At 38.8% G+C, this 20,365-nt stretch overlaps 1 protein-coding gene across 2 annotated transcripts in view; it reads left to right on the forward strand.

Moving 5' to 3' along the window:
- Positions 1-20,365, forward strand: part of bbs4 (Bardet-Biedl syndrome 4) — a 69,480-nt gene that overhangs the window by 34,111 nt on the left and 15,004 nt on the right. For both annotated transcript variants that reach the window (XM_028823431.2, XM_051920325.1), the window contains 6 exons: positions 3,016-3,085; positions 3,211-3,264; positions 5,522-5,649; positions 7,129-7,183; positions 14,981-15,049; positions 16,988-17,140. In XM_028823431.2, the coding sequence (XP_028679264.2) occupies positions 3,016-3,085; positions 3,211-3,264; positions 5,522-5,649; positions 7,129-7,183; positions 14,981-15,049; positions 16,988-17,140 (529 nt within the window). The remainder of the gene's footprint in view (positions 1-3,015; positions 3,086-3,210; positions 3,265-5,521; positions 5,650-7,128; positions 7,184-14,980; positions 15,050-16,987; positions 17,141-20,365) is intronic.

Genomic DNA, 20,365 nt, shown 5'->3' on the forward strand with positions numbered 1-20,365 from the left:
TACAGAAGTGGGGGTTGTGATGGTGTTGCCAGAGTTCACAGAAGGAGATGTTTTTATCTTGCAGGGCACCCTGGATATCATCAAGAAGAGTGGCAGCCCATGGCTTGATGGCAGCTTCACTCTATATCGGGAACTGAGAAGGATGGCTGCAAGGGTTCTGAGGGCAGATAAAAAGGCGTTTGTTAGATAGATAGATGGATACTTTATTAATCCCATGGGGAAATTCACAATTCCCAAGGAATCTGTGAGCAAGTGACCCTCGTCCTGCCTACAGAGGATTCAAATCATTATGCGCATCCAAATCTGTTCCTCAGAGAGTCACAGTCAGGGTGTGCATTGGAATGGTCCTTATGGATGATGCTGCAATTGTGACCTGCTGGGCTGATTACTTTGAGCAGCTTTTTAAAGCTGATCCTCTGGCTAGGACGCTGAACATCTCTGTGTCCATGGTTCTTGAGGCTGATCCTTCAATTAGCTGTGAACCACCCAGTCTCGCTGTGATTGCACAGGTGGTGAACCAGCTGAGGGTAGGGAACTTCTCCAGGCTGGTGGTAAGGCTGTCCTCCTGGCATTGAAAGCAATCTTTTCTTTCTGGTGTCATCCCAACTGACTGGAAAATGGGACTTGTCATCCCTATCTGGAAAGGGAAAGATGATTTCCTGGATTGCAGCAACTATAGGGGGATAACCCTTCTTTTGGTGCGGGGTAAAGTCTTTGTTAAGTGATCCGTGATCACTTGCTCAACTACCAGCGATTGGAACAGTTGGGTTTTATGCCTAAGAAGTTTATCATCAACTACTTCCTGGCACTAAGGGTTGTCATGGAGCACAAATGCAAATATTGGCAGAGTTTCTTTGCAGCCTTTGTCGATTTTTGTAAAGCGTTCAACTCAGTTGTTGATGAGCTGCCCTGTGGGACATCCTGAGACTTTGCGGGGTCCCTCCTAAGTTGCTGGATATCATGGCTGGCTTGTACACTGGTGCTGTGAGTGCTGTGCAGAGTAGAGACAGAACCTCTCTGTTTTTCCCATTTGATTCTGGGGTTCATCAGGGGTGTGTTCTTGCTCCTTCTCTGCTCAGTGCTTGCATGGACTTGGTGTTGCACAAGGTTGTAGGGCCCAGCGGCTGTGGGGAATCTGTTGGTGAAGAAATATTCACTGATCTTGACTTTGCCAATGATGCTGTGATCTTTGTGGAATTGATGGAGGCTCTGATCGGGGCTCTCAAGAGACTGAGTGAGGAGTCTGGGCTTGTGAGTGTCCTGATAAAAACCAAGATCCAGGTCTTTAATGACCTCTTGGGCACAACCATCTGCAATGTGTCTGTCTGTGGAGAGAATGTCAAGTTCACCTTCTCTAATGACGTTCTAATCATTTGCACCTGATCAGATGCATGTGATTCTAATTTTAGGTATTTGGTATAGTGTTAAATGTAGAGGTGTACTTACTTTTTCCACAGATTTACAAGTTTAATTTTGAGGCATGCATCACTCAGGCTTACATAAATTACATGGGTGTGGACTGTGGAGTTAGGTTGCAGTTGCTACAGTGGTTTCAACATGGACATTTGACATGGGGCAAGTGTAAGAAGAATGTAACTTCCTTCAAGTCATACCTGCAGCTGGCTGTGTAAAATTTAGTCCATGCCTTTGTCTGACATTACAATGCAATTAGTGGCTTGAAACAAAATATTCTTGAGCCCTGCATTCTAAGTATTTTCTAGATATTATTGAAGGTGCTTGAAGTTGCATGCAGAGAGGGGTATACAAATAGGATAAATAAGAAAAAACTGCATTATACATTGTTTAGGGACTGATTTCTGTTTAATCATACTGGCACTGGGAATTTGTTTATCTCCTGCTGTTGATGATTACAACAAAAAGTAGAATTTTCTTTTCCCAAGCAACAATTTCAGAGCTATCATTTCAAGCTAAGTGACATACAGTAAAAATGATTTGCTCCTGAATAAGACAGATAAGACAGTATTATGATGATAACGTACTATAAACTTACTAGCATGCAAGCCATATTTATAAGTCAAGTTTACTGTCAAGTCTATGTAGTACAATTAAGTTCATATTTGTATGTCTTGTCAGAACATTTGACAATAATACATATAGATAGATTAAATAATTTCAAAAAGTATGCAGTACATGGCATGCAACATCCATCCATCCATCTATTGATCCATCTCCCAAACCACTTTATCCTGAGTAGGGTTGCAAGGGAGCTAGAGCCTAACCCATCAGAAATAGGGATTAAGGCAGGAATAATCCCTGGACAGGGCACCTGCATAAACAGTTTTTATTTTCATTTATAAATAATACATATACATACTGTTTTGTTATGTTACAGTATATTTGTTCTTATAATTCAGTGTTCAGCAACCTTGTGGGTAGGAACAGTGAAATCCACTGGTGCAAGTGCTAGTGGCCCTATACCATTTGCCAATAGTGAGGAATGAGAAAGGCGGTTGTGCAGGATGGGGAGAGTCCTGCTTGTCTTTCTAAGGCAGGAAGTATTGTATTACATATGGTATGTCCTGAAGAGAGTGCAGTTCTGTGTTGGCAGTATTTAGTGCCGCATTCACCATTGTCAAACTGGTAAATGTCAGATAGTGGTTGAACTAGGTTGTCTGTATACATAATTCTTAGTTGTGCTGTTATCGTTTAAAAGCATTCAATATGGATTTTAACACAAAATTAAAGAAGAAATTTTATATATTAATATTTTGTGCAAACATAGAGTAATACAGTATGCAGACTGGCAATGCCTATCCCCACATCATCAAGCACAAGATAGACTTAATGATTTTTGGGTTTATTTTCTATCACAGGAAATCAAAGAATAATTAAAACAGCGAAAGAAAGAGAATAAATGTTAGTGGGCATCCTTAGGTTAATGTTTTTTGCCTTTTTAAAAGTGTATAATAGTAGAACACCAGGCAAATAAAAGACTTTCACTTGTCTGAATATTTAAGTGTGAATGTATTTATTGACTCACCTTTTCATTAATAGGTTCTTGCTTGGAAAACATAAAGCTGCAATTGAGGTTTACAATGACGCAGCAAAACTGAATCAGGACTGGGTATGTTTAGCACTTTTGTTTTTATTTACAAGTTGTCTCTTTTTGTATGCAAATCTTACAAATAATGTTAAAAACAAATCTGTGTGTTGTATGTACAGTACATAAAATATATTTATATATTACAGGAAATCTGCCACAACCTTGGAGTGTGCTATATGTATCTAAAAGATTTTAAAAATGTAAGTATACATTTTTTTCCAAGTTCATGTTTTCATTCATTAATTTTATTGTCACTTTTTTATAATTTTTTTTATATTAAATATCTATCCCCTTACTGAACCTGATAAATTTTAGCATTTTGGGAACCTGGAGTTTATCCAGACACAGGGTAGCCTCAAACTCTAATGGGGCGATAGTCCATTGCCACGTATACTCAAGCTGTCGCCCGCACATGCAGGGCTATTTACAAGCTGCAAGTTAAGTTAACAAGCCTGTCTTTGGGATATGAGAGACAAACAAAGAACCCAGATATAAGGCCAGGCAAACACTGGCTGTCAAGTCTTGATCTCTAGAACTGTAAGGTGGATGTCCTAAACACTGTAATACTTTGACACCTTGTATTTTGAAGGAGAAAAATCTTCTAAGTGTTGTGTGTGTGTGTTTTGCCCACTTCTTGTTCCCGGAAATGTATCGGCTAATATCAACAATTCTCCTACTGTAAAACGTGTTACATTATGTTGCTGTGGGAGCATCGTAGATAGAACAAAGATAAATGCAGAGTAATTTCCAAGTTTGTGCTTAATCAGGGCCTTTGAGCTGAACAGTTTTCCAGGTCACGTCTGGCTATAAATTTTCCACTCCTTGCAAATGGGAAGGCTTCCCAGCTATCTAGGTCCCTTTTTAAGAGAATTATAAATTGCATATGGCTGAGTTTGATGAACATAGGAGTCCAGAAGTAAACTGAGCTTTCACCATTCCATCTACTCTTTTTATAAAAGGTCCTGGTGACATGAGGGATCTGAAGCCCCTCACCTGTTTCCTCTAGTTTACATGTGCTCCTGTTTTGGATGTCACATGGAGGCATAGCCAGCTATGACAATAGTAGAATATAAACAGTTTGTAGTGCAATTATTATTATTGACCAGTAACGGCACTACACTTGACTTGAGCATTCCTAGTTTTCAGACTCTTTGTACGTTTACCATTTGTTTGCTCAGAGGTTGATGCGCTTGCTGCCTCCTGAGCAGCTCTTCTTTTCTCCACCCTAGCGGCCCACGTCTTCTCTTCTTTCGTCAACATCTTTTCGTGTTAAAACTGATTAAGTCAGTGTTTGTGTTGCAATTACGTAGTACGTTTTCCTTAATTTTTCACTTAAGCTGGAAATTAAGTCTTCAATCTGCCTCAAGAATGAATTAAGGTATGAAGAGGTAGGGGAAGTGATGGTGAAGGTGGTAGGAATGAGAACAGTGCCCGTACGCATGCACCGCACGGCTGCCCTGCTGGCCACTGCCAAGAGTTGATTCTAAAATTAAATAAAATAAAAATAAAAAGAGGAATAACCTTGGCGGTCAATCACCACCTGAAAGCGAATAGTAGGTGTCACATAGTATATGTCTACCAAATATCAGGTCAATAGTTCAAATAGTTTGTGAGTTACAGGTGATTTAAAATCCTGGACAGACAAACGGACAGCCACTGTAGCGTATTATATATAAGGATAACTTTGCACAAACTAGCTAGTCTGATCATCATGTTGTCTTTATTTCAGTTCCAAATTTAATTTTTTAAGTAAAGTACTGGAGGTATTTCACTGTATACACAAGCAATTTAGATTTGAGATAAAAAGACCGTTTATAAAGCTATAATGCAAAATGTCATCTTTTATCCTTGACATTTTTTGCTTGCATTTGCTTTAACAATTTAGGATAATGCTACTTTTTTGTTTTATCACACCATTTCACATGAGGTTATTGTAATACTTGGCTGTCTGTTTTATCAGTCAGAAGTTTTCCTTTGGCCTTGTTGTGCACGCAATAAAAAAAATCTTAATATACAGTTTGCATTGTTGGCATGAGTGTGCAATGAGTGGCACTGATTCCTCACCACATCTGGACGGTGTCTGTTTGGATTTTGCACATTCTCCCCGTATCTGCCTGGGTTTTCCGTTGGATACTCCGAGGTGTGGATTAGGCTAATTGTGCATTTCAAAACTGCCCCTCTGTGAGTGAGTGTATGATTGTGAATTTTATTAGACCCTCTAGTATACTGTATGTTCACCCTCTTGTGGGCTGTTTCATGCTTTTTGCCCAGTGATACCAGGAGAGACTCTAGGCCCGCCTGAATCGGCTAAAGTGAATTTGAGAATATTAATTATTTGGAATATACACTCTTGGATCTTGGTAATAAAACGTGTATAACTTCTGTTTTAGTTTAAAGATTCATGGTTTGATTGTCTTGTCTTTTTTCAAAAGATTAATAAAACTGTACTTTTCCTAGGCAAGTGAACAACTGAACTATGCTCTGCAGCTCAATAAACACGACATCACATTTATCATGCTTGGGAAGATGCACATGCTAGAGGGAGACACTGATAAGGCTATTGAAGTTTACAAAAAGGCTGTTGAGTAAGTGAATGAAGCACATGTGGTGGATTTGGAAGGAATATTTGTTTTCTTTATCATATGACCAGAAACCTGTTTTGTTTACAGGATTAAATAGTTGTTTTTCTGTTATTTTATGAGCCAGATAAACTGCTAATGTAAATCTAGTATTAAATACAGAGTGAAATTCTGTCCATTGATTCAACGCAACGACAGTGGAAGCATACATGCAATACGGTTTATACAGTGCATCTCAAGTGTACTTAATCCAGTGCAGCGTTGTGTGGCACTAAACTTATCCTGGCAGCCCTGAGCACAAAGTAGGAAGCAGCCCAGTATCAGACCCCAGTTCATCAGGGGACACACACGTCTCTGAGAATATCCATAATTAAGAGTTTTGAAAAACAAATGTTTGGAGATATAAACATGACGTTTCAGTAACTGTTATGTTTAGGTTGTTGATTTCAAAGCGAGTGATAACTATTCTTTATGAAACAACACAATCCTACCTCAAACATTTGCCCATCTCAACACCTTCTTTCTTATGTATTTTTTTCCAGACTGTTGATGAAACTTTTAAGTGGAGCAGTATTTTATCTGGGACATAAAATAAAAACAATGACATTGCAACACTTACTCATTTAGGAAGATTAAGTCCCAAAGTAATCCAGTTGAAGTTTACTATGGGAGTGTGATTGTTGTCTATTTCACTCTCCAGACTTCAGTAAATGATGAATTTAGAACAGTTTACAATACTCAAGAAAATGTTTCAGCTGAACTACAAAGTGAGCACCTTGCAAACACACACAAGTCAGCTTGATTAGCTCCTCTACATTGGCCAGTGTGCGCGTGAGTAACGTTGAGTCTGACCTGTGATGGATGCCAGTCTCATCGAGGGCACGTATCTTGAAGCCTTTTCAGAAAGTTGATCAATAAGAGAACGCTGTAACACCAGAATGCTTACTTTATACATTTAATTAAACTTGATAAAATTGCAAGCCTTTATTATGCATAAATAAAGAGATGTTCATTCTGAAGTTGAGAGATTAAAGCACATACAGTGTTTAGTGATATTAAGTATTCACTGCATGTTTCTCACAAACTGTTAGTATTGTGTCTGCATATTGTTTGATGTTGTGAGATTGCGGCCAATTTAAAGCTTCTCTTTCCAGGCATTTTAATACATTTTCTATGTAAGATGATTTATGATATTACAGAGCCTTTCAGTACAAAGTCAGTGGCATTCCATTAAAAGCAAAGAGACATTGACATCATTCACATTCTTCTAATTTGTTTATTCCTTATATTTTTATTTTTGTTTTATTATTTTGTTGATTTGAGATGTGGTTTCAAAATATTACTTGTTATAACTGGTGTTCATTATTAATGGACATAAGTAAAGTAAATAAAGTGGACAAATGGCACGTTAAATTCACAAAGTCAAATGTGCACTAAAAATTGTGTTCTTGTTTTGATTGTTTTCTTTTAATCATTTACATTCAGGTTTTCCCCAGAGAACACAGAATTGTTAACAACGCTTGGACTTCTATACCTAAAGGTAAAATCATAAGTCCATTTCTGTCAGACTACTCTCTGTGCTTGAAATATTGTGAATGTATCTATTCATTCTCCATGCATACTGTGGTCTCTAAAAAAAGAAAAGAAAACTCAGCTACTTTTCCCATTGATGTAGGACAATCTTCCTGATCTCCTGATGTGAACAAATAGTTTCTTTGTTTTGTTGACACTGACAGAGAGATGGTTGTTTTCATACTGTTCAGTAAGAAACTCCATCCCCCAGCCGTAGGCTGTTGTGTCATTGTTAATAATCGCAGACATTGTTGTTGTTCCTTTGGCAAAGTTCATAATGTAGTTTGTTTCTCACTTAGTAACAGAGACGGGTACTGTGTGGGATTTAGCACTCAACTATTCAGTGGTCCAGTTTTCATTGTGGTGGTAAATTTGGGACCTATTAAAGCAGGTAAGGACTGGACCTTTAGCCAGGAATATACTGAAGATGTCGGGATAGATTCAAAGCAGCTAATCGGCGCATGCTCAGAGTGCACAGCTAGGGTTGCTTATAGGACATTCAGATTTTTGGGTTTTCACTCTCACTGAAGATCTATACAGTTCACCTTTGGGTATTCAAAAATGTTAAACAAACCATTCAAAGTGTTTCTACCAACTCTTTTATGTTATTGGGATTGAAATGAGTCAGTAATTTAGCTTATCTGGCAAAGAGGCATTAGTGTTTTATTCTTATTTTCTTGTTTTCTTATCATCTGTGATTACATGTATACTTTGCCATGCCCCATGCGAGCCTGATTTAGTATTAAAATAGTATTCTGTCTCTATTTTGCAATTATTGTTTAAAGCAGGAAAGTTATTTTTAAGTTACTGTTGGTTGCCATAGAAACAAAAGATTGTCACATTCAAGTGTGCATCAAGGTAAATATTACAATCTCAAACTCAAGTCCATCACCCTAAGCACTTGGCCAGTCTGGACATCTTTAACACGCCTTTTATGTTAAAGTGATTCACTCTGCATCATTCTTGAAACATCTAAGTTTAGCAATGAAAACCTGCAAAATTGTACTGTTGACATTCTGCTCCAAGATTTTTCAATTATTATTGAAATGTTGAGCATATTTTTACTTAGCACATTCTTCTGTACCCTTTGTAGTAGTTGTTTTTTTTTTTTGTTTTTTTTAAAACAATTTCAATGAATTTGACAGTCACTATAAAAAGGTTAAATAACAACATTTACATTTAAATGACACTAAAGAATCAGTTAGGTTAAACTAGAAAACTGGTCAGGTAACATCTTCCAACGAATTCCATAGGAGTTCATATTTTAATTACATTTACAGTGATCATAGAGTCCAAGGATGTCTCAGAAGCAGTTGGAAATTGTTTTTTTATTGTTTGTTACTTTCTCATATACATAGTACAAACAAAGTATAGTAATCATGTAAAAATTCAACCTCAAGATTTTGATGAATCTTGAGGTTTTAGACCTCCCTGAGTCTGAAAATACAATTTTTGAAATTATCTGTCTGTGTGTGTAAACACGATAACTTGGGTCAAAACGCTTTGACTTCAGTCAATAAGATATTGTATACCTGCATTATATCAAAAATAAGGAATCCTATCAACTTTTGGGCCACTTCTGGTAACTGGAAGTGGTACTTTAACTGAATACTTTTATGAATTTTCAAGTAAACTGTGGTTATAATTACAGACAGAGGATTCAAATTTTGTATAGATATTCATATTTATAAATATTATTGTATAGATATTTATATTGATGAAAAGCAAACATTATTGCTTTTCATAGGAAGTTTGAGAAAAATTACTCAACCGGAGGTAACATTTTATTTAAACCATCCAAATTTTTTGTATCATGTAAATATAAATGTGTACACGATATTTAAAACTGTATTCAACATAATGCATATTCTTTCAATAATTGTTATTAATTGTATTTTAATTTATACATCATCAGTTTAACAATAACGTGTAAACACTGAACATGCCATGTAAATATAAAGATGTAATGGGAACAGTATGCTGCTACATGCCTGTCGTGTTCCTAGTAATACATTTAATTTTATGATATTTTTTTATTTCTTCCATCATTATCATAATGAAATAGATAGATAGATACTTTATTAATCCCAAGGGGAAATTCACATGTAATGTGAATGAAATGTAGCTAAATGCAGTTTTATGTATAGCAATTTATTGCAACAAATATTATATAACTAGTCATTTAGCCCGTTACAATAACGGGCGCTAGAACAGTAGTGCATAAACATTAGTAGGAACAGTCTATATTAAATGGCAAGGGACTTTGACCTCATTCTTTTTGTTGGTCGTATTTTTCTTTCTTTCAGCCTTTCTTTTGTTGATGTTTACTTGCTGAGCTGACCGTTCTTCGTGGGCTGCCGCCGTGTATTGTGTGTTTTTAATTTTCTGTGATAGTAATACTGTCTTGTACGTCCGTAATATACCTTTAATTTTCTCTGGCGGTAATACAGGCGTGCACGTCGGTAATATGCCTTTAATCTCCTCTGACAGTAATACTGGCTTGTATGTGGCTGTAATATGCGTCACTGTATTGTGAACCTTTAATTTCCTCTCGCAGTAATACTGGTTTGTATTTCTGTAAAACGCCTATAACTTTCTCTAACAGTAATATCGCGCATCGCACCGTGCCCTGCGCATGCGCACTTCATCAGAAGACACACACACACACGGACACCTGGACGCACACAGGGATTTTATTAAAGAGGATACTAACACTTTTTCTATGTTTTAGGTGACTATAACTCTTTACACGTAATCTAGGTAATGAATATGTAATCATGAAAAAATTCCACCACTGTTTTCAACATCCCTAAGTGCGAAAATATCATTCTAATATAAAATTTGATTATAAATAGAGATAAATGGTTGTGTATTGATACTATCAGTTAATTATGATGAGAAACAAAGGCATATGATATTTGAGAAATATTGCGCAACTGGAAGTGGTTCTGATGACCTTCTCCTCTATCTCCGTATATGAGAACGTCGACGGGAGCACACTGACAACTTTTTTTATTCCGCAATACAGAATGGTGCTTATTAGGGTTAAGTCATAAAAAGCTGTAATGAAGTGAGCAGGGGAGTTCCATTTCTCAGTAGGAGGCAACCCCATTACATCCAACTCCCCATACCCAACACACTGTATCTTCTTTATTACTTTAATCACTCAAGATGTACAGACAAAGAGTCAAATTAAAAACAGACTGAAGGCAAATTAACTAAATAAAATAAATTATAGACAGTTAGCAAATAATAGTACAGCCTGGCTGTAAAGCCCAAATGAAAATACACACTTCAGAGTCAAAAAGCTTCAAGGACTGGAAACTGAAGATTAGCAAAAATAAACATCAGCATCAGAAGAAAAATGTTGTGTTTGGCAACTTTCAGACTCGGCACTCTGGTTGATGCATGGATGGTGTCTTTGACATCCAGGCGAATGGAGTGTCTGATGGAGCTGAATCTCTCCTGTTTTTTTTTGTTTGACTGGCTTTTGTTTATATGAAAAGACCCACATGAAGTTTTGTACCTCACTATGTTACACAGAGTAAACGCATTGACCGTGAAAGTATATGCACAACACTTTACCTTGTCAAGGATACTTGTCTATTATATCTCCAATTTCATTGGGAAAAGGAGATACTCCTATCTAAATTTTGATATATAGGCTGCTCATTCTATCCTAAGATTAATCTGTGTTATAAACTCTTCAATATCCAGCCTTCCCTCACCGCCTCCACTCCTCTCCTCCGAGCTTCGTGCTCTTCCACCCGACTCCAGCTGTTGACTGGAGGGAGGTGGCCTCTTTTATGCCCACCCGGACGTACTCCAGGTGTCTCCTGATGAGCTTCCTGCAGCACTTCCTGGTGTGGCTTCACAGTCTTCCGGGCGCCCCCTGGCAGTGACCACAGACCCCTGTAGGGTTGAGCTTCCAAGCTCAGTTCCCGTGCCCCCCATACAAACCAGGATGGCTGCCCTCTCGTGGTCCGGGGGAGGCATAGTCCCTTGCGCCACACAAACAGGATGGGCAGATTACAGTTCGTGAAAAAGGACTTCAAAAAGCCTGCAGAATTCTGGAAAAAGGTCTTGTGGACAAACGAGACAAAGATGAGCCTCAGAGTGATGGCAAGAGCAAAGTGTGGAGACGAAAAGAAACTGCTCAAGATCCAAAGCAGACCACCTCATCTGTTAAACATGGTGGCGAGGGTATTATGGCTTGGGCTTTTATAGTTGCCACAGGTTCTGGCACATTTCTCTTCACTGATGATGTAACTGCTGATGGCACTTGCACAATGAATTCTGACATACAGTGGGGCAAAAAAGTATTTAGTCAGCCACCAATTGTGCAAGTTCTCCCACTTAAAAAGATGAGAGAGGCCTGTAATTTTTATCATAGGTATACCTCAACTATGAGAGAAAAATGAGAAAAAAAATCCACGAAAATCACATTGTCTGATTTTTGGAGAATTTATTTGCAAATTATGGTGACTCTATCTTTGTGGACCTGTGGGGCCTCCGTAGCCTCTTCCGTTTGAATCTGGGCCGCAGCGCAGAATCCTCTTGTCTGTGTGGCTGTGTCGGTAGTCGTTAGCTATGGGCGCGTTGTTGCTTCATTTGTCATTCACGTCAGTTGAGCTCTTTCGTTTTTGGGCCGTGACTCCTTCGTGCGCGGTGGATACGACTTCGCTTGCGGTTTATGAGACGTACGCTGTACGCGCCTGCGCAGTACGTCTCAGTACGTCTCATGGTCCCATCACCGTGTACCTGCGTCCATGCCATCCGGTTTACCATTCTCGGTTAGTAATATGGATAATTGTCCACTCCACAGCAGCCATCTTTTGTTCTTGCGTGTGCCTATGCTAGAGGCTGGCATGTTTAAAAAAATTATTTTATTACCACATCTCGGAGGAGTTCTATAATCTGTTCTTACACTTTTCATGCTTTACCACACTTTGCGAATTTGACGTGTCCACCATCTTAATTAATCTTATAAACCAGTAGTTTTAATAAAAAATTGGCAACAAAAAGTCAAAATGTGTGTAAAGTTAATTGAAAAAGAAAGTGTCCTCTCTTAACTATTAACACACACTTTCATTTTCAGAAGTGGTTTTGCGTGTTTTATTTTTTTTTGTTACAAGATAGAATATCAGTTTTGACTAGATGACTTTTTTTTAACCCTTGGGCCCCATTGTGACTCCATGGTAGAATGCCTTCTGTGTTCACATAAGATTTCTTCATGGGCTGTTTTTTTGCCCCTCAGTCTCTCCGACATACTGTAGAATGCCCATTAACAGACTGCACAGAGTTGTTTTGTGCATTACACACGTTGCTTTTGATGTTTACATTAGTTTCCCATTACATTGCACTAAAAAAACTGAATCAGGAAATGGATGGTAATATCCAGTTTCACACTTTGTGATTCCCCTCAACTCACAAACTGCATTGAAATGTGTGCAGCAAAAGTGGAAAGTATACAGTAGTTAACAAACAACACAAAGCAACATTCAGTACAACAGATGTTATTCAGTAAAATGACTACATGTTTATAAGTCTTGTGTGTAATAGGGAACTGCAGGTCTGACATTGTGGTCAGCAACACAGGAGCGCCGCAGGGGACTGTACTTTCTCCGGTCCTGTTCAGCCTATATACATCGGACTTCCAATACAACTCGGAGTCCTGCCACGTGCAAAAGTTCGCTGATGACACTGCTGTCCGTGGGCTGCATCAGGAGTGGGCAGGAGGAGAAGTATAGGAACATAATCAAGGACTTTGTTAAATGGTGCGACTCAAACCACCAACACCTGAACACCAGCAAACCAAGGAGCTGGTGGTGGATTTTAGGAGGACCAGGCCCCTCCTGGACCCCGTGATCGTCAGAGGTGACTGAGTGCAGAGGGTACAGACCTATGAATACCTGGGAGTGCAGCTGGATGATAAATTGGACTGGACTGCCAATACTGATTCTCTGTGCAAGAAAGGACAGAGCCGATTATACTTCCTTAGAAGACTGGCGTCCTTCAACATCTGCAATAAGATGCTGCAAATGTTCTATCAGACGGTTTTGGCAAGCGCCCTCTTCTACGTGGTGGTGTGCTGAGGAGGCAGCATAATGAAGAGGGACACCTCACGCCTGGACAAACTGGTGAGGAAGGCGGGCTCTATTGTAGGCATGGAGCTGGACAGTTTGACATCTGTGGCAGAGCGACGGGCACTCGGCAGGCTCCTGTCAATCATGGAGAATCCACTGCATCCACTAAACAGTGTCATCTCCAGACAGAGGAGCAGCTTCAGCAACAGACTGCTGTCACCGTCCTGCTCCACTGACAGACTGAGGAGATCGTTCCTCCCCCAAACTATGCAACTCTTCAATTCCATCCGTGGGGGTAAACGTTAACATTATTCAAAGTTATTGTCTGTTTTTACCTGCATTTTTATTACTCTTTAATATTGTTTTTTGTATCAGTATGCTGCTGTTGGAGTATGTGAATTTCCCCTTGGGATTAATAAAGTACAGTAAACACTCGTTTATCATGGTTAATCCGTTCCAGACTCCACCGCGATAAATGAATTTTCGCGAAGTAGAATTCTTTATTTATAAATCAAATATTTTCGCAGTTAGAGTATAGAAAACCTGTTTACGACCTTCTAAATACGTTTTTTAACATTATTAGAGCCCTCTAGACATTAAATAACACCCTTTAGTCACCATTACACTCGTATTACCCAATATATTAGACAAAATAAGAGAATTAAGACATATTAGACGTTACAAATATATTATTATTATTGTACTGTACATTTAATTACACACACACACAGTTCTTACACATAACCACTAACCTATGAAGGCACGACCTCAGTAGGAGAGTCTTCAGGTGGTGTAGTATCTTCAGCAGGTGCGTCGTTGTCTTCTTCCGCTGAAGGAGTACTAGGAGTAGGCAGTGGGTAAATGGGTGCGCGGCTGAAGAACATCTTGATAGGCAGTTGCTGGCGCTGTCTTTTCATATGCGTGAGGAGGCTTTTGTAAGGTATTGCCATCTTTGATCATATCCAAGAGTTTCACCTTCTCTTGGATGGTAAGCATCTTCCTCCGGCGCTTAGTTTCATTGTCAGAAGGCTTAGAAAAAGCAGCACGTTTAGGAGCCATCGTGGGGCTTAGATAAAAGTTCTCAGAAAGCGTATGTATAGTGACGTAAGCATGTATGAAAAAAAATCGCGATAGAGTGAAGCCGCGAAAGTCGAAGCGTGATATAGCGAGGGATCACTGTATCTATCTGTGTGTGTACTTTTTATGAAAAACTATCGACATGACTATTTCGTCACTGTTTTAATACTAGTGAGATCATGGTATAGGTTGCAGGAGGCTTTATGGACACACAATAAAGGATTTGCAGTATTTTAAACAATTAATTTGTCTCTTGGCAAACTCAGTTTGATCAACAGAACATTTAATGTTACATAGTTAAGTTACAAATTCATAAAACTACAATTGAGTTTAACATTTTTTTACTGTAAGGCTTCAGCTTGCTGATGGCTACCGTAATCATTTTAAGGAAATCCTGCCCTTCAAGAAAGGCTTCATAGCGAGACTGTCATGGCCTGGAGAAGCTAATGTTAGTCAATGGACTTGTATTTGGATTTTTAAACTGAAAAGCATTGAATTAGTTAATCTAGTGCAGTGATCAGAAAAAGGTGTATTAAATATATTTATAATATAAACTATTGATGGAGTTAAACACTTAACATGTCCTTATGTTTATGTTGTAGCTTGGTATTTATCAAAAAGCCTTTGAACACCTTGGGAATGCACTAACATATGACCCAAGCAACTATAAGGTACGTATGCAGATTCAATTTTACTTAAAATTTTTATTATTATTATTATTAAGGTCTGTGTAACATTGTTGCTAACACTACAAGTGTAGAATTCTATGGAATGTATTATGCTTTTTAATTTAGTCCATGGAGTAAATGAGTTCTTCTTCTTAATATAATAAGTCTGTCCTAAGTTGCTTGTTCTTACTCTTTCTCACGGGTGGGCAAAGTCGTTCCTGGAGGGCTGCAGGTTTTTGTTCTAACCCAATTGCTTAATAAGAAGCACTTATTGCTCAAGTAACACATGTGCTTCATTTCAGTTGTCTCGCTCATTAAGATTTTAAACCCCTATTGCTTATTTTAGTCGTAAATGGCTGTATTCTCAGTTTTTTAATTGTTCCTTATCAGCAATAAGATGCCATTGACAAAAGAAACCAGCATTTCTCAATTTAGCTTGTTACCATTTACATCTGTGTGTATTTACCGGGCACTATTTGGTTTAATTAAATACTTGGAAGGAAAGTTAAGAGAAAAATGTGAAGGACTGAGAATTTCTTCAAATCATTTGGAAGATATCCTTAGAAAGTAAATAAAATATAGGATATGAGAATGATCTGACATAGCAGAGTTAAACCACTAACAAGCCATGAAATTAAAGTATTGGCAAGGATTATTTTCTAATTAAGAAACTGGGTTGGAACAAAAACCTGCAGCCACTATGGCCCTCCAGGACTGACATTGCCTACCCCTGCTCTATCTGAAATCTCTGAATTTACTAGCAATGTTCAGGCCTGGCCCGTATTTGGATGGGAGACCATCTAGGAAAAGCTTGGGTTGCCGCTGGTGGTCTGTGTGGGGATCCCAATACCCCATGCAGTGACGGGGACACAGTGCTGCAAAAATGGTGCCATCCTTCGGATGAGATGTAAAATTGAAGTTCTGACTTTCTGTGGGCATCTTTCATGAAGAGTAGAGAGTATCCCGATGTCCTGGCTAAATTGCCCATCATGGCCTGGTCATTCTGGTCCCTAATTATCCTAACCACCTCTCTGAACCCTTCACCGCCTAATAACTAATGTGCCTAATGTGTAAAAATTAAGTGCCTTGAGCATGGGAAAGGCGCTATATAAATAAAATGTATTATTATTATTATTAAATGGCTGTCGTCACATCATCCAGGTGGATGGTGCACATTGGTGGTGGCTGGTGGCTCTCCCCTGTCTATATAAAGTGCTGTATAAAGGCAATGTCTTTCTCGTCATCTTCTTGTAGAATACAGACAAAACCAAAGCTGTTTAATGTTTGAGTGGCTCAGTAAACCAAAGAACCTCTATTCTCTCTTGGATATCTGCGAAGTCCCAGGATGCTTCGTAAGGAGTGCCTGTGCCCCTTCCAGAAAAAGCTGCACATAAGTGCATGTCAGTGCTCATTTACAGGGCACACTCACACACACTAACTCCATTTAGAGTGTCAAATTAACATAATACTTCTTTATGATGATGAATGAAAAGAAAACAAAGCGTTCAGAGAAAAATGCACAGATCTGGGGCGACCACACAAACTCTACACAGATGGTGTCCAGGCTGGAATTTAAACTGATGACTCTGGAGCTGTAAGGCAGCAGCAAAAACTTAAGTAACTAAGAATTACAGAGTAGCTGTTTGATGCAAAGACTGAGAAGTCTGTAAGAAGTGCTGAGGCTTTGTCTTGGTGTTTATTGTCATGTGACTATTACGTTAATACAGGGTAAGTTTAGAGAAGCCATGTTTTCTTCCTTACTGTACTCACTTGTGAAGCCTTCACTGATGCAACCAACTTAGTGTCATATCCCTGCCCTCCTTTTTATTTGTGTGCAGTACATTTGTATATAAAATTCTGCATGTGAATGCAATAATTGTGATATAAGTACCATGATTTTTTTAAGTATATACTACATTTAACGTATGTCAACCTATTTAGGCAATTCTTGCAGCAGGCAGTATGATGCAGACTCATGGAGACTTTGACGTGGCTATGACGAAATACAGAGTGGCTGCTTATTCGGTTCCAGAAAGTCCCCCACTTTGGAATAACATTGGAATGTGCTTCTTTGGAAAGAAAAAATATGTGGCAGTAAGTGGCAGAGTGGGACAGATGGATATGTGATGGAAGTGCTTAAAATCTTAAAGCATTTACAGTTTTCTACTTTACTAGTTTAAATATTCCTTATCATCATTCTGTTGCAAATTCTACAGTAACCAGTGGAGATTTAAAGTTGAGTAAATGAAATTGCAAAGTCAGACTTAAAGCAAAATAAATCTGTAATGTTAGTGTGTATTCCTGAAGTGAATTTGGCAAACTTGTAGTGTCTTCATTTCTCCATAAGTTTAGATATGAAGTTGTGCTCATAAGTTTACATACCTTTGCAAAATTTGTGAAATATTGGCCATTGTTTGGAAAATACAAGTAATTATTGCGAAAGCATCCCTTTTAATTAGGGAGTGTGCTCAGGTGAGGTAATTTATTATCATGTAATTATGTGTGCCCTTTTTAAATTAAAATGATAAGTGAAGTTACCCAAATGGGCCTGATCAAAACTTTACCTACCCTTGAATGTTGGTACTGATAAGATACACACAAGCTGACACACGCAGGTTCAAATTAAGGTAATTAAGGAGAGTGTCCACACCTGTAATCTGTGTCTATGTATAAATAGTCAATTTAAAAATATGCAGAGTTGCACTGACTTTGATGGATACCAGACCATGAGGAAAGCAAAAGAACTGTCAAAGGCCCTACGAGAAAAGGTTGCTGATGTGTATAAATTTAGTAAAAGGATATAAAGAGATATCCAGAGATCTGAAAATGCCTGTCCGTAGTGCTCACTCTGACTAAAAAAAATAGAAAATTAGAGGCTGTGATGTTATCAAGCCAAGGTCAGGTAGATCAACCGAGATTTCAGGCACAACCGCCATGATCATTTGTCAAGCTGCTAAGAAAAACCCACAAGCCACTTCAGCTGAGATACAGGCTTCTCTGCAAACACGTGGTGTTGCTCTTTCAAGATGCACAATAAGGAGGTACTTGAACAAAAAAGGGCTGCACAGTTGAGTTGCAAGAAAAAAAAGCTTTTACTGTGCCAGTGCCACAAAACAGCCCACTTACAATTTGCCAAACAGCATCTAGACAAGCCTCAGAACTTCTGGAACAAAGTCCTTTGTAGTGATGAGACCAAAATTGAACTTGATGGTCACAACCATAAACACTGTTTGGAGAGGATGCAACAAAAAGTATACCATCCCTACTGTAAAGCATGGAGGTGAATGTCTGATGTTCTGGGGGTGTGTGAGCTGCAGCAGTACAGGTAACGTACTTAAAATTAATGGCAAGATGAATGCAGCATGTCTCCAGAAAATAGTTAGGTCCATAAATATTTGGACAGAGACAACTTTTTTCTAATTTTGGTTCTCTACATTACCACAATGAATTTTAAATGAAACAACTCAGATGCAGTTGAAGTGCCGACTTTCAGCTTTAATTCAGTGGGGTGAACAAAATGATTGCATAAAAATGTGAGGCAACTAAAGCATTTTTTAACACAATCCCTTCATTTCAGGGGCTCAAAAGTAATTGGACAATTGACTCAAAGGCTATTTCATGGGCAGGTGTGGGCAAGTCCGTCGTAATGTCATTATCAATTAAGCAGATAAAAGGCCTGGAGTTGATTTGAGGTGTGGTTCTTGCATGTGGAAGATTTTGCTGTGAACAGACAACATGCGGTCAAAGAAGCTCTCCATGCAGGTGAAAGAAGCCATCCTTAAGCTGCGAAAACAGAAAAAACCATCAGAGAAATTGCTACAATATTACGAGTGGCAAAATCTACAGTTTGGTACATCCTGAGAAAGAAAGCAAGCACTGGTGAACTCAGCAACACAAAAAGACCTGGACGTCCACGGAAGACAACAGTGGTGGATGATCGCAGAATCATTTCCATGGTGAAGAGAAACCCCTTCACAACAGCCAACCAAGTGAACAACACTCTCCAGGGGTTAGGCGTATCAATATCCAAGTCTACCATAAAGAGAGACTGCATGAAAGTAAATACAGAGGGTGCACTGCAAGGTGCAAGCCACTCATAAGCCTCAAGAATAGAAAGGCTAGATTGGACTTTGCTAAAGAACATCTAAAAAAGCCAGCACAGTTCTGGAAAAACATTCTTTGGACAGATGAAACCAAGATCAACCTCTACCAGAATGATGGCAAGAAAAAAGTATGGAGAAGGAGTGGAACAGCTCATTATCCAAAGCATACCACATCATCTGTAAAACACGGTGGAGGCAGTGTGATGGCTTGGGCGTGCATGGCTGCCAGTGGCACTGGGACACTAGTGTTTATTGATGATGTGACACAGGACAGAAGCAGCCAGATGAATTCTGAGGTGTTCAGAGACATACTGTCTGCTCAAATCCAGCTAAATGCAGTCAAATTGATTGAGCGGCGTTTCATGATACAGATGGACAATGACCCAAAACATACAGCCAAAGCAACCCAGGAGTTTATTAAAGCAAAGAAGTGGAAAATTCTTGAATAGCCAAGTCAGTCACCTGATCTTAACCCAGTTGAGCATGCATTTCACTTGTTGAAGACTAAACTTCAGACAGAAAGGCCCACAAACAAACAGCAACTGAAAGCCGCTGCAGTAAAGGCCTGGCAGAGCATTAAAAAGGAGGAAACCCAGCATCTGGTGATGTCCAGGAGTTCAAGACTTCAGGCTATCATTGCCAGCAAAGGGTTTTCAACCAAGTATTAGAAATGAACATTTTATTTCCAGTTATTTAATTTGTCCAATTACTTTTGAGCCCCTGAAATGAAGGGATTGTGTTAAAAAAAAATGCTTTAGTTGCCTCACATTTTTATGCAATCGTTTTGTTCACCCCACTGAATTAAAGCTGAAAGTCTGCACTTCAACTGCATCTGAGTTGTTTCATTTAAAATTCATTGTGGTAATGTAGAGAACCAAAATTAGAAAAAAGTTGTCTCTGTCCAAATATTTATGGACCTAACTGTATATTGAGAGGACAACTTGCATTCATTGGTCCTGAAGCTGTGCATGGGACGCAATTGGATCATCCAACAAGAAAATGATCCAAAACATAAGGCCAAGATGAACTTTCAGTGGCTAAAGCAGAAAAAAGTGAAGGTGCCAGAGTGGCCATCACAGTCTTCTGACCTCAGTTTCATTGAGCCACTTTGGGGGATCTCAGACGTGCAGTTCATGTAAGACAATCCAAGAATTTACAGGACCTGGAGGCTTTTCGCCAAGAAGGGGCAGCTCTACCACCTGACAAAACCAAGGGC

This window comes from Erpetoichthys calabaricus, chromosome 17, assembly GCF_900747795.2.
Source record: "Erpetoichthys calabaricus chromosome 17, fErpCal1.3, whole genome shotgun sequence".
Taxonomy (NCBI): Eukaryota; Metazoa; Chordata; class Cladistia; order Polypteriformes; family Polypteridae; genus Erpetoichthys; species Erpetoichthys calabaricus.